The 14269-nt window shown below is 37.8% G+C and overlaps 1 protein-coding gene across 24 annotated transcripts in view; it reads left to right on the top strand.

Annotated features, from left to right (window-relative positions):
• AFDN (afadin, adherens junction formation factor) overlaps positions 1-12047 on the top strand; it is a 132896-nt gene extending 120849 nt beyond the window's left edge. For 8 of the 24 annotated variants that reach the window (XM_074818573.1, XM_074818569.1, XM_074818578.1 and 5 more), the window contains 4 exons: positions 2349-2483; positions 4455-4971; positions 8617-8701; positions 9859-12047. In XM_074818573.1, coding sequence (XP_074674674.1) covers positions 2349-2483; positions 4455-4971; positions 8617-8701; positions 9859-10003 — 882 coding nt within the window. In that variant the 3' untranslated portion in view covers positions 10004-12047. Of the gene's footprint in view, positions 1-2348; positions 2484-4454; positions 4972-6322; positions 6405-8616; positions 8702-9858 lie in introns of all 24 variants that reach the window. The other 16 variants (XM_074818587.1, XM_074818583.1, XM_074818582.1 and 13 more) reach the window with 5 other exon arrangements.
• The last annotated feature ends 2222 nt before the right edge of the window (positions 12048-14269 follow it).

Here is a 14269-nt window from a genome sequence, read left to right as displayed (position 1 = left end):
TGGGATAGAGAAGTATCAAATCAAAATATTCAACCTGGGAATCTGTTAACTCTCTTACTACAAATGGGACGTGAAGCTGATTTTCCTTAGTGTCTTGAAAATTTGGGATGAATTTTGAATTGGGTACTGTTGTGCACAATTACAAACACAAATGCCTGCAAATGCCCTGGCATGCCTTGCCATCCCCCAGCTCCCTGCCTCGGTCTGGGAGTGCTCCGAAGTAGAAACTAGTTACTAATCATGAAGACATGAAATGTCACTTTCTTAATAATTGCTCTATTCCCGTTTGTGCCTGACATATAATTTTTGGCCTTTTTACTAGGTATTATGTTTAGAATAGCCTCTGACCTGGATGCAGTTGTCTTTGCAGTTATTATGGTTCAGATGTTGACAACAGTTCCCAGGTGGGCACCCTGCCCAGTTTTCCCTTCTTTCTTTAGTTAAGGTCACAAGAAAATAAAATAAACCAGTCCTACTCCCCTTTAGTTTGAAATATTTTCTTAAGTGCATTTGAATAGGAGTACTTGCTACTAAGCAAAAAGGCATCCATGCCGTAACCTGGGATCAGTAACTGCCATATTCAGAGTTTTTCTCTAAATGCAACTGGGGTTGGTCAAGTTGCTTTTCTGTACTTTTTCACTGTGCAGTTTTTGCCTTTGTTTTTTTTAAGAGGAAATTACTTCTCTTCTGTAAACTCTTTTGAATTACTAGCTGTCTTTCCTTTTGACAGCAATATTATCTCCCTTGCTAAAATAATGTCCTTTTAATAACCAAGGCAAGAGGTCTTAATCCAAGCAGGGAGTTGGTTAACTACTTTATTCCCTGCTCTACCATATATACTGAGCTTGATCTCTATCTTTACGTTGTTTTCAGTTAGGAATTACAAAAGTTTTAGCCCTCAATAAGGGGAATTTACTCGGAGGTACCATCCTTTAGTATACATTTGATAAATTACTGCCTAAATGAAATGAATTAATTTTGTTCTCTAGCTTTCATGCTCAAAAATGGTGGTTTTAACACTTACAATGAGAGGTGTTTTCACTGCAATTAGTCTGTATAGTTGATTGAAGATGTAGAAGGCAAATGCTTTCAAAATTACCTGTTGTACAAGGTCATAAGATAGCCGTAACACACAAATGCTACATGAACAGTGGGGGGAAATAGTTACCAGAAAATTAGTCCAAAAAAAAAGTATGGTTTTAGAATACTTCGGAAAATTGATTAGAAAACCTAATCTGCTTTAAAGCACATTTCCTGTTAATTGACTGGGGAGGAGAGATACCTACATGAAGGTTGTCCTCTCAAAGTCTATTAAAATTAAATTTCTCTTACTATATCATTATTGCTTTGTCTCTTAAGGGCCTTTCTCTGGAAATGAAACTGGATTGTTAAAACAAATCCAGAAATAGAGAAGTATCTGTGTTACATGCAGCTTATAGCAAGATCCAATGATTTCCTGATCCAATGATTTATACCACTCAGTATAAAAGATCGGGGGGGAGGGGGTGATGATCACTTTAAAACATATGCTGCAGTAGGAAATAACGCATCATGTATGTAGTCCAGTTAATTTCTACTTGTGAATACTACTGTGCTAGTGAATATTCCTGTCCATCAAGGGCTTAGATACTGTTAGCTTTAAGAGAATCACGCAAATTTTAGAGTGTTGCTCAGTTTTCTTATGTGTGCAGTGTTTATCATAAGCATATATAAAATAGTATTGTCTGTTGGACATCAGTTGTTCATGTGAGCTGTTTAATCTCAGTAGTCAAGGATTTCTTTGCCTTTCTGCTTTTTCCAAAACACATCTGTTGCAGATACAGTGGGAGATTTTATTTATCTCCTGAGACTATTTGCAGGCTTGCTGAATGAGCCTGTTACTTTAAATGGATTGACCCTTTTGACTAATGAGTCATGATTTTCCGGTGCTTAAATACTAATCCAAAATGAAAAACCAATTGGCTGCTGGAGCTGTGAGCTGTTGGTTCCAAGTATTTAATTTCACTTTACTGTACCTGTGAGACTATGGTTGCTGAAGCTGTCTGGAAAGTGAGTCACCTCAGCCTTCTGCTAGGGGTTCATATATGACTGCTAAAAATGTCTCCCTGTATGTTTTGTATGTAGTTCTGTGCATATCTTTTTTTTTTTCTTTTTTTTTTTCTTTCTTAGGGATTTTAGGGAAACCAATGTAACGAAGCATACTCTTAACAGCTGGAAATTATATTGATTTATCCGCAGTATAACATTTTCTACTGAATGAGTTATTTTTAAATGCAAATACTTGGGTTACATTTTTTGACCCATCTTACCCCCAAGTGACAAAAAAATTAAAGATGTGTCTCTGTTAGTTACAGGATGAAGAACGCAGAAGGCAGCAACAGTTGGAAGAAATGCGCAAACGAGAAGCAGAAGATAGGGCCAGGCAGGAAGAAGAGCGCCGACAGCAAGAGGAGGAGCGGACCAGAAGAGAGGCTGAAGAAAAGGTTGTGTTCTTCTGAGTGCTGCAGGGCTTCTTACAGGCCTCCTGTCTTTAGCCTGGCCAGTAACAGCTCAGTGTTGGGTCAGCAGGGGTTAAACACACTAGCCCTAGTGATAAGGGTCATGGCTCAAGGCTTCAGTTTATCCAATATAAAACAAAAAATAATTTTAAAAAATAGCCCATTTGTGGTGGCTGGATTTGACTGGTGTTGCAGAAATAGTACCATAGGCTTACCGGCTGAAGGCTTTTAGTAGTGGCGAGGACTTGCCTTCAGAGCCTTTTCTGAAAGTTATGTCAGAAATCAGTTACCTCCTGGTTTCCTTCAGCCCCCAACATGACTTGCCTACCTTCTTTATTATAATGGCTGAGTTAGTGGTGTTGGGTTTTGCTCTGTCTCAGAGATGGCATTTTAAATAGTTTTGCAGTAACTGTTTTATACAGATAGAGAAATATGAAATATAGTGGAGTGCAGATGAGTACTCCATATTGTCTTTTATGTTTGGACTATAGGAGGAAAGGAAATTGGTTTCTAGAAAGGAAGTAAATAATTTCAGCAGATATGTTACTGTGCAATCAAACAGATTCTAAAATCTCAGTCTTCTGGATTCCTTCAGAACATTATACATGAATTTAAGAAGCTTTATTCAAAACTGGAAGACAGAGCACCTTATTTGACTCTTAGCATGTTTAAGACCCTCCTCTGAGAAGTAAGGAAGGTGTGGTGTATCTGGACTGAGGAAAGTATTTTAAAATATACTGTGGGAAGTTTTTTTAAAAAAGGCAACACAAAAAGGCAACTAAAAAAAAAAACCAACCAAGGTTTTCTTAATTTCTGACAGTGACACAGCCACATGATATTTGGATCAGACACTTGAAAGGGTTTTCACTGACAGATCTTGACTGAGACACTCGTACAGCTGCCAACTCAGAGCTCAGTACCATCTGACCGCTACACTGGTTTTGGAGAGTAGTACGAGGAGATGAGTTTCGTGTCTTGCTCTAGATGAACAAGATCAGATTGACTGATTTATTTTTTTAGGATAACTGACTCATGGTGTTGAGCAGATAAGCAGGATAAGGTGGATTTCTTTAAACACATGTATTAAAACCAGAAAGGATGGTTGTTCAAGAAGTCATATATTCCCAGCAGAAGTTATACTGTGCTTAGAGAAAAGGTTTTTTGTAACATATGGTTTCCAAATATACATCTTCATTCATTATCAAACAAACTACTGAATAGACCCTTGTATTAATTTGCAATGTTGCTTAGACAAGAGCTGAACCAGAATTAAATGCTCTTTAGTTTAAAAACAGTAAAAATCTTTTAAACTGGAAAAATACATAGAAGATATTTCATGGCCTTTTAAATGATCAGTAGCCTCATATAAATATCATTAGCATAGGGTTTTTTTAATTTTTTTGTAAAAGTTTTTTAAAACAGTTATTTGATGTCTGTTTTAGAAAAGTTTTTTGTTATTTGATTTGTATGTGAAAGTAGTTTTCCTGGTATTTATACTAGAAGCTTTGTTAGGAGTCATCTATTCCAAGGCTCTGTTGATTAATTTACATTGTATAAGCATGCAGCAAAATTACAAAGTTCCTTTTTTAAGATGGTAGTTAATTTTAGTTATTTTCCTCTCCCACAGATTCTTTACAGCTTTAGTAAATCTACCCCTTATTAACTGTAATTACATTTTGAGTAATAAATGGTGGAATCGCCCTTAGTTCACACAGGCAGTTGCCTTAGTTACCACAGGCAGTGGTAAATCTGGAAATAACAGCAACGCTGTGTTACAGGATGACTGCCATTTTTTTAAGAGTAGTAAATATTCTTTGTATGAGCCCATACAGATGCCCTGTTTATTGCCAGAAAAGGATACAAAAAAAAATGTTTGTAGCTCAGTGATGGAAAACTTAAATTTCTCTTAGATTGAAGTGTCTGTCTTTCTGACCACTGTTTCCTCTGGACTTGCAGAGGCGACAGGAAGAAGAGTATTACAGTCGCTTAGAGGCTGAAAGGCGCAGGCAGCACGATGAAGCAGAACGAAGATTGCTGGAACCTGATGAGCCTGGTCTGTACAGACCTCCACTTCCACGGGAATATGAACTCCCATCCCCAACCCCTTCATCTAACGCTCCTCCTCCCCCACCTCAGCGAAACACCTCTTACCTCAAAACACAGGTCCTCTCCCCTGACACGATTTATACTGCCAAGTTTGTTGCATACAATGATGATGATGAGGAGGAGGAGGATTCCAATATAGCAGGTCAGGATAAGTACTCCAGCACAAGAAAATCTTATGGTGACTTTCCTCCTGCCACCCTTAAGCCACAGCAGCCCTCCCGCCAGCCTCGCCCAGTTTCAGATGGCCTCTTTCTTTCCAACTCATTCCAGTCATCTCCAGTCAATGCCAACAGTACTACTGCCAAAAAAAGCCAACCCCCACCCCCACCAAACAAACAGAGTTTCATCCATGCCAGCAGCTCTAAAGGTAGACACCATGAAATCAATCATCTCTACAGAACTATCCTCAAGTTTTCAACTCTGGTGCTGCAGATTGAATCGCTTCCTTTGTGATTTATCTTTTTCCCACTTAATCACTATTTTCACTGTGGTGATCTAACTTAAATCCTGATATTACTATGAATCCTTCAATTTTTAATTGTTTTGATCTCTCAAATTTCCTTGTTCCTTACCCAGACTCTTCAAAAGCAAAAATTCTATCTTTCACAAAATGAATCAGAAATTATTTTAACTGTTACTCAACCAGTTCAAAGTACTGTTGGTTTTGGCTTTCACTCTGTATCTTTCAGTGATTTGTTTTGTATGACTGACCACTGGTTACTCAGGGCATTTGGAAGTGCACCTTTCCTGAACGCAGGAAACCTTTTCTAATGGGTTCATGGACAGAGCTTCTCTTCTGCTTTTGTTATTGGTACCAGGGTTCTCTCTCAATAGTGTGTGCAAATGGCTTTAAAAATGACCTTGGTAGATGTAGTTCTTAAAAATACAAGCACCAAGAGACATACAGGACATGCAGTTAGTTTCATGTATTAGGCACCATTCCTGTACTTCTGGTTTGTACAGTGCAGTTTTCTTGCAAAGAGAGACAAAAATCTAAATTTCATCTTAGTGCTTTTTGCCTTAGTCCTTCCTTCCCCTTCTACACCCCATATTTCTTTGTCTCATCATCTTGTTTCTTCTATAACTCCAAGTGGGCAACCATAATGGAGTTTCATTTCAAGGAGAGCTCTAGCTGTTAGTAACTTCAGCACTGTATTTTACCTGCAGAGTACTAGTTTAGCTATACTCATGAATTCAAAGCTAATTCAGTCCAGAGTTCCGTGCTAATATTTTTTAAACCCCTGCTGTATAGGAGGAATCTTATATACTTTGCTCCTTGAGTATGTGTCTCTGTAAATCTCACTCTAACAAATTTGCAGTTTATTAATATATTTTGTCTTTAAATAGCAGCATCTGCCAGCGCTTTCTCTACATTTGTTTTCTTCTTCTGTATTCTTCTGAAGGGAATGGTGGCCATGACATTCCCCTAGTTCATTCTTTTTACTTATGCTGGAAGTCAGCAAGTGCCAGCTGATCAAATCATCCTTCTAAAATGCAAAGAGTAGCAAGTCCCTCCAGATAGTGAGGGAAAGTGTTTATGCTGGCTTCTAGCTAAATGGCTAACTTGTTTACTGGATACAGTTGATTCTTAGCAGTTTCACTGTTTGGGGTCAGTACAGCACCCAAGCTGCATAAAAAGTATCCACACTGATACTCATTTAAAGGAAAAAAAAAAAAAAATAACCGACCTGTTTATTTACTCTGGTGTTGCCTGTCAGATCTTGTAGTCCTTATGGATCCTGCAAGCCCATCTGTCACTCCTGTCTGGCTCTTGTCACAGGTTCCAAATCTCACAGGAAGGTGAGGGAAGGTTTTAGCTTTGCAGTGTGTTGTCAGTAGAGTGGAGTGTAAGTAGACACACTACACTGCCTGCTCTGTGCTACCATTGCAATGCAAATAATGCCATTATGCCTACCTACCACTGATAAACCCACCACCAGTGAACCCAGATCATGGTTTTGTATCAGAAGGACTCGCTTTTGAGCACCTTATATCACACAGAATTAACAAATTAAAATAAGATTAAGGAAAAACAGGAAATACGTGGAAAAGACTCTCTTTTAAACGCTATGACTATGTTGTCAGCTTGCTCTTAGGAATATTCTGAAACAGCAGGCTTCTGACATGAAACTTCTGTATTGTATGTCTGTACTGAATTTTTGTTCTTTCAAAGTACTTTTTTTTTCAAGAAATTCTTATTTGAAACTGACTATAATAGAGTGTAAAATATGCCATCCATCACAACACATAGGCTTCCAAAGGCCCTTGCTTCTCTTCCTTACTTAGCACTTTGAAGGCTGTACATGTGATGAATTAAGTAACTCAAGAACCATCAGTCAGTAGTTGTCACCACCACTCTTCCTGCCTCCCATCATCCACAACCCAGAATGCCATTTTATATGTAATTGCATTTCCCAATCCTGTTTTCTGTTCATTTTAATGGGAAAATGAATCTCAGGAAAGTGCAATGTTCAGTGGTATTTTTTGTGTGTGCGCGTTTGTTTTTTCTGGAAAACAATCAGAAGGACAATCTACAAAGATTTGGTCAGGGCTTTGGTAACAATTAAGGAATATTGTAGTATGATGCTTCGCCTTTAATAACCTAATTCATAAATCATACAACTAATTCTGAATACTCTTATCTCATAATTTTTAAAATAGCCATGAGAACAGGTTAACTTCACATGATTGCTCAAGCTTCTATGAAGACTGCCTGCGTAACGTACAAAGCCGTTTGCACAAAATGCAGAATTCACTGTGCAGTTTACCATCTCCCATCTCGCTGACTCTGTTACATTACTGTCCTTTGCAGCTCTCTTCTGTTCTGAATGTTAACTCTAGTAAACCACGCTTCTGCAAATTTTGCTCTCGTACCTTCTTCCACTGGGTCTCTTAAGACCATTGGGTCTGTCAACTAACCAAGAAAAAAGCCAACACCCAAATCAAAACTACTGTCTTAAAGCAGGTGGAAGTGTGAACCGCAGCATGTGGATCCAGGCTTTTCAAAGCAGGGAAGGTAGTGCTTACATGCATGTAAGACTCATGTCTGAAAGGAAAAAAAAATCTTCATATGCCTAGCATACCTAGTATGATTTGATCTGCTACAAATTTTTGGTGGAAAAAATTCAGCCTACAACATGCTAGCTAAATTTGCTTTTGTGTTCCAGCCTTGTATGTCTCTTTTATTGACTATTAATGAGAAGTTACGTATACCAGTGGAAGAAGCAAACATTTCCTTCTGTACCAGAGAAGGTTCACAAGACATAACACGTACAATATTGAGACCAGAACTGTCTGAAGGCAAATCTGAGTGTTTTGCTGACACTCTTTTTCTGACAGTTATTAAAAGAATATAGTCTTAAATATAGATTAAATTATTAAACTTCTTGATTGGAAATAAAAGGTTTTGTCTTGTGGCCTTTAGAAAGAATTAATATAATGTGTAAAACCTGTGTGTTGTATCAACTTAAACTAAAGGTGCAGTGCTGCAAGATACTTGCTTGAAATTTAAATTTATGGGATGGGGGAAGAGGGCATTTTCTGAGTGATAGAGTTTACTTAATCAGACTAAACAGAGACAAAAACTCTGACTGCTGAATTGCAAAGATGGTATATACTAATCTTAGCTTACTTCCAGCCTCATAAAGAGAGCAGCTGCAGATAACTTATTTCCTGTGGAGTTTGTTACAGGATAATGAAGTGTGTTGCTCTTTCCTTGAACAACTTCTAATGTCTGTCTTACAGTAGAGCCATAATAAGATAAAGACCATGATTTGATATGTGCTCTGATTCAAAATCGGGAATTAAAAAAATCGTAGCTGTTTTGAGGGGGAGTGGAATTTAGTAGTACTGGTTTTAAATTTTCTAGAGGTCAGATGACCCTCTAAATTTATTTCTAATTCTAGTTTGAGATTATTTCTTGAAAGAAGCACTGCACCTTTTTGAAGAAGCACAACATAAAACTTTTGTGTTGTAACTGCAATCCTTCAATTTACTTTTTCTTTTGCATAAGGAATAAATTCATACACTGGATCTACAGGAGCGGCTGTTGGGGCCCATGAAGTTTATCGGGATCCAAGAGACAAAAGATCTAAAAGGTGACATGCAGGAGTCCATTAACTTTTATACACCTGATTTGACTAACTTCTGCAGTATTTTCTGTTGTTATTGTTGTATCTCTGTGGGCTATTCAGGAGTTCTGCAGTTGGCTCTGGAGTGTCTTGAGTTACTATAAAATACAACTAAGTTCTCCACAAGTCTTTAGGTGATCTGAAGTCCTACTTCATAGCAGCAAATTTCAGTGCTACAACGAGTAAACTAAATCATCATTGTAAATGAACAGCTGCAACTGGTTTAGGTGTATTTATAAATCTGAACAGTACCTCTCAAGTGGGATTTTTACCAAATCTGTAATAAGCATAAATAATACAGGCTGTGTCTTATATGTGAGTGGCAAGCTTGACTGTGTAGCATACTGAAGATGTGACTGGGCTTGGCTAGGATTCTGCAGAAGCTGTTAGCCCAATTCCTGCATTTTAAAATGTAGTTAATGTTTCAGTGGAGCATGTAGAGCAGAGGCCTCTTGGAGCTAAAAGTGAAACCTCTTTTGATGAAGAAATTGAAATATATATTAAAGCTTTATTATATGAGGATTCATCATATACGTAAGGTATTGTTACAGCTACAACTAAGAGTGATTGGAGATCTTCGCTGCAGTGATCAGAAACACATAATACAAAAATTGGTTTGCTACAAGGGTAAGAGATAAGTGCGAGAGCTTAGGCAACGATTGCACTTGGAAATTTTGCCATTATAGAATGAAATACAGAGGTGTTGAGCCTTTACAGCATACCTCAGTACTAACAGCTTTTACCAAGACAGAACAGCTTTGTACTGCAGTGCTTTTTCCTAGTCACGTGCCACCACAGACAGGTTTGCAGATTTAGCCATAGCAGCAATGCTGTGTTAATGTAGACAGAGCCTTAGTTGACACCAGCACTTCACCTTGAAAATTGACAAGCAGTCTCATTCACGTTAATGTGCCAGCGATGGTCATGAGCCATTAATTTATCTAAGTGATAGCACAATGTCAGAGTTAAAGGTATGTGTGGGGAACAAAACCTTGCAGAACACCAAACAGAGAATATTTTGCTGTAGTCAAAAAAGCTGTCAGTGAATACATGTCACTAAGAATTACTATATTTAAGAATATTGTAGATAAGAATTATAACAAAGACTTTTTTTCCCTTTCCAGTCAAGATACAGATTTGCCAGGAGCACCAGAAAACTTGACGTTCAGGGAACGCCAACGACTTTTTTCACAGGGTCAGGATGTATCCAATAAAGTAAAAGCTTCTAGGAAATTAATGGAACTGGAAAATGAGTTGAACACAAAATAAGATTAAAGCACCTTACCAGATGTAACTGAAGATCTCTAATTTGAGGGATTGAAATGGGGGGCACACTACTAATGAACAGAAAATGAATGTTTTCTGAAAGGAGTGACTTTGATTCCTCTATATCTAAGACTGTTAATTAAGATTTAGAGATGTTGCAATAGCAAGAAAACTGATTACTTTGCCAGGAGCTTGTGGTTTATACAATGAAAGCACTGCAAAATTTTAAAGATATGAATCACGTGAAGGTAACTTTTTTTTTTCCTTTCTGTTTTGGGGGTTAAGTTCTTGTGCACCAGACCAAGTAGCACTTGTCAAAGATAAGTTCTGTTTCCTGGTGTTTTACAGACACACTTTTGTTTTAGCTGCTGAGCAGAGAGCGTGAGAATAGCTTGAACTGCCTAAACTAAACTGTGCACTAGAAATTAGCATTTTAGGTTGTTTGATAAGCCAATATCTGGGCCACCTTAAATAGGACTTTATATGCAAGTTTGACATACTGTATGGTGTTCATAGAATGATCAGCATATCAATACAGATCTTACCATTACTTAGTACTGGAATAACACACATTCTGTAGGTAGAACTTTGGAATAAAAACATTTCTAGTCCTATGTATTTGTTGGGTCTAAAATGGTTGCCTGAGAATTTATCTGTAGTTACGGAAAAGTCTGATGTTGATGCATCCCCACTGTATGTGCTTCAGACTTTGAAAAATGTGAAGATAAAACCTTTGGATAATTGTTTTATTAAAATTTACAATAGCAATAGATAGTAGGCTACGCTAGTGGCCCTTCATCAGCTAGGACCAAAATGTTAGTAATGTGCTAGAGGCGAGGAGTAAAGAATCCACATCCAAGGTGAGCGGAACAGATACGTATGTTTTCTGAGAAAGGTAAATTAGAAGTTATTAGGCAATGAGGCATGGAACAATATTGATAAATCTGCTATTATCAGTTCAGCAATATCTTTCTTGTTTTTTCTATGGAGAAGTGAACTGGCACATTAGATAAAAAGTCTGAGGTGTGAAGCATCAGATACAATACTGCTGGCTGGGAGTGGGACTGTTAGTAAGGCGGTTAACAGACCTGGTGTGCTGGCAAGGAACCATCTCTGCTCACGCTGAGGAAGCAGTGCTAGCGAGCTCTTCTTTAGTCTAGTTGGCTTTACTGACATCCTGTTACTGTTGTACTGAAAATCTTTTTTGGCAGTTCAAGCTATTTTTTCACACTGTAATAGCCTTATTTAATTTTAAATTGTTAATCTTTCCTCCCACTATTTCTTCAGCTGTGCGTATGTGGCTGATGATGTTGGGAATAAGGACCTCATCAGAGTTTTTCTCATTGTGTGATGTTAAGACAATATATATTGTGATTCCAAACAAATTTTCTATTTGACAAAGCCCTTTACTGGCTTTAGATGATTTTTTTTTTTTTCCTGTATCATATTGTTCTCTTATAAATATATATTTAGGGAATTGTGCACACTTCCAAATACAAAGGGGTAGACTTTCACTGCCTTAGGAAAGAAATCACTTTTAATAAGAGTTGTATGATAAATAAATGCAAGTTAATGAAAATCGGAGTGTAAATATTTTTTACATATTTCAGGTTTCTTATTTGAAAGTGTGCTTTTACCGTTTCACCTGTTAAATATGAAGTAGAAGATTAAACTGGTTCAAAGTGTTAATGAAGGATCTGCATGCTTGCTATGTCTGTTAATCAGGAAAAGCAAGCCTCTCCCAATTTATCTTGAGAACACTAGCAGCCTTACAGTGACAAACTTTTCTTAAGGAAAAAAAAATTATGCTGTGGCTGAATTACTGTTGCTGCTAGAATCTGAAAAAGGCTTAGCAAAAAAACCCTATAACCTTCAGTTGAGTGGATTTGGCCGCTATTGGGCATTCGGGTCAAGTGTGAATATGTGTAAAAGTGCTTTTCATATTTGTCTGTGCATTATTATGAAAAACATCAAAACTGCTGTAGTTTCCCATTTCTACTGTATTTCACTTGCAACCTATTTTTAATAAAGTTTGTATTGTATTTAACTTTGCATTAAATGTTTTTTGTACTGTTTGTTACTTGATTCTGCATTCGTAACGTTATGATAAACTAAAGGGGCTCTTGTTAATATGTTTTGCCTTACCTGTCCTTTTAAAATATATTTACAAGCAAAGTTGGTGTATCTCATAATGAATAGATGAAAACATCAAATTTCATATGGAGAATCAACCAAGGAGGCTGATTCTCAGTGATCAGAGACGAGAATTTCTTGGCCTAATGTTCAGTGTCTGTAACAGTGACTTGAAAGAAGTGATATTTGCAGCTTAACCAGCAACTTATGAAATAGTAAATATTGGTGGGGTAATTACGCAGGCTAGTCCTACTGTGTTTGTATCCTCCTCAAGTGCAAAGTTGTATTTCTAACAGTGAAGGGGAACCTGGAATGCAGCTTCTTTTGGAAGAGTAAACAGTATTTCAACCAGAGTCTCCATTGTGATTGCTGTGGTTAAACAGTCATTTGATCTCTTTATTTTGAACGCAAAGACAGGATAACTTCTTGTCAAATATCTGGAAAAAAATCTGTTTGGCTGACCTAGAAGTTTGGAGGGGTGGACTCAAATTCAGTGTGTATGTAGGTTTGAATGAAGGTTGAGTTAAAGGACTTAGGAATGGTGGTGCTCCTCCTTTATCGTAGGATTGATACGGGTGGAAGACTTGACTCTCGATGGGAGACAGCAGCTTAAGCTCTGGCTGGGGAGGGAACCGGGCGTCAGTGAAGTGCTGTGAATGCTTTCTGCTGGAGCTGAACGTTCACTGGAGCCGGGATTGAGAGCCACCTATTTCTCTTTCCAGGTAAGTACCTTAATCTCTTGAGCTGTGTGGTCTACATTCTGGAATTTTCAGAATCACTAATGAGGACATTCTAGATTTTAGAATGAGAGATGTATGTATAAAGTCAGGGAAGAAGCTGAAGAACCACAGAAAGCCAGAGGTGCTGTTCAATATGTTGCAAGGAAATGACTGCCTGGACCTCAAGGCATGGCTGAGAGGAATCTTTTATCCATGTTTTGAGTCTGTAGCTTTTGACTGTGAGAACAGCCTAAAGAAGAAGAACTTTTAATTTTGAATATAGAATGTGTAGTCTAGAAAAAGGAAAGAATCCATTGTCCTTCTGTATGGTAGTCCCTCAGTCTAAGCAAGAGTAAAGAACTGGTACAAGCAAAAAGTGATTTATTTGATGAGATTATAGTTGTTGCAGCTGTGAACTGTGTCATAGAAACATTTGCTTCCAGACTAAAGTGGTCCAGGGGTTGTGGGGGAGGAACTGTACGATACGTAACAGGGGTGATGCGTTTTCAGTGGCAAAATAAGTTTGAGCTATGCCTTGCACAAGTTTGCGAAGTGAGCACGCCAGTACGATGCAGCTGAACAGTGCAGCATCTGCCTTGCTTTAGGGACGTGAGCTGTCATCCTCAGTAGCATGCTTCTTGATACTGTAATTCATCATGACCCTCATGGTGATAACTTTGAAATTAGATCTGCATATACAGCAAGGTCTGCTGCTCCCATCAAATACTCATTATTTTAAACCTCTGTCAAATTCTCCCTTCTGCATCTATCATCCATATACACTGCTTTTCAACTGCTCTTACCTACTGTTTGTACTATAGTCTTGCTGGTAATTGAGGAAAAGGTGGGGAAATGAAGAAATTGACAAAGTCCATAGTATACATCCTGTTTACTGAAATAATAAATGATATACTTGATCATACAGATTGTTATTTGTAGGTCAAGCAATGAGTACACAAGCAGCAGAATAAAGACAACCGTTCAATTAGATAACATGAGAAATCAACAAATACAGCAGTGGTAAAAAATGAGCTTCACTGAGAATAGTCTTAAAACACGCATAGTAACTCCTGTATTGGATAATAAAAATGGGAAAACATTTGCCTCTTCCTCCTGTTTTGTCAGATGATACTGCTGTCTCAAATGGTCACTTAGTGGCTGTGTGGCCCAGAAGGCAAAGCCTCACAGGTTAAAAAGTCTGAGTCAGACAACTTCTTTCCCAGCTGTAATGGCAGGTAAACTCCTTAAGGAGATCAAAGTGCAATACACCTGCTCGAAGAATCTCAGTTTATTCTTACTAACAGATGGATGTTCAGAACTGACCTACGGTTACCGAAGCAAATGTCTTGCTAAAAATGTGGAATGAATTATTTATTCACTGAATACTGTTTTAGGAGGTTCAAATGGCAGGCTGTGT

Source organism: Strix aluco, chromosome 3 (assembly GCF_031877795.1).
Source record: "Strix aluco isolate bStrAlu1 chromosome 3, bStrAlu1.hap1, whole genome shotgun sequence".
Lineage (NCBI taxonomy): Eukaryota > Metazoa > Chordata > Aves > Strigiformes > Strigidae > Strix > Strix aluco.
The sequence above is the reverse complement of the archived record's forward strand: the minus strand, read 5'-3'. Positions and strand labels throughout refer to the sequence as shown.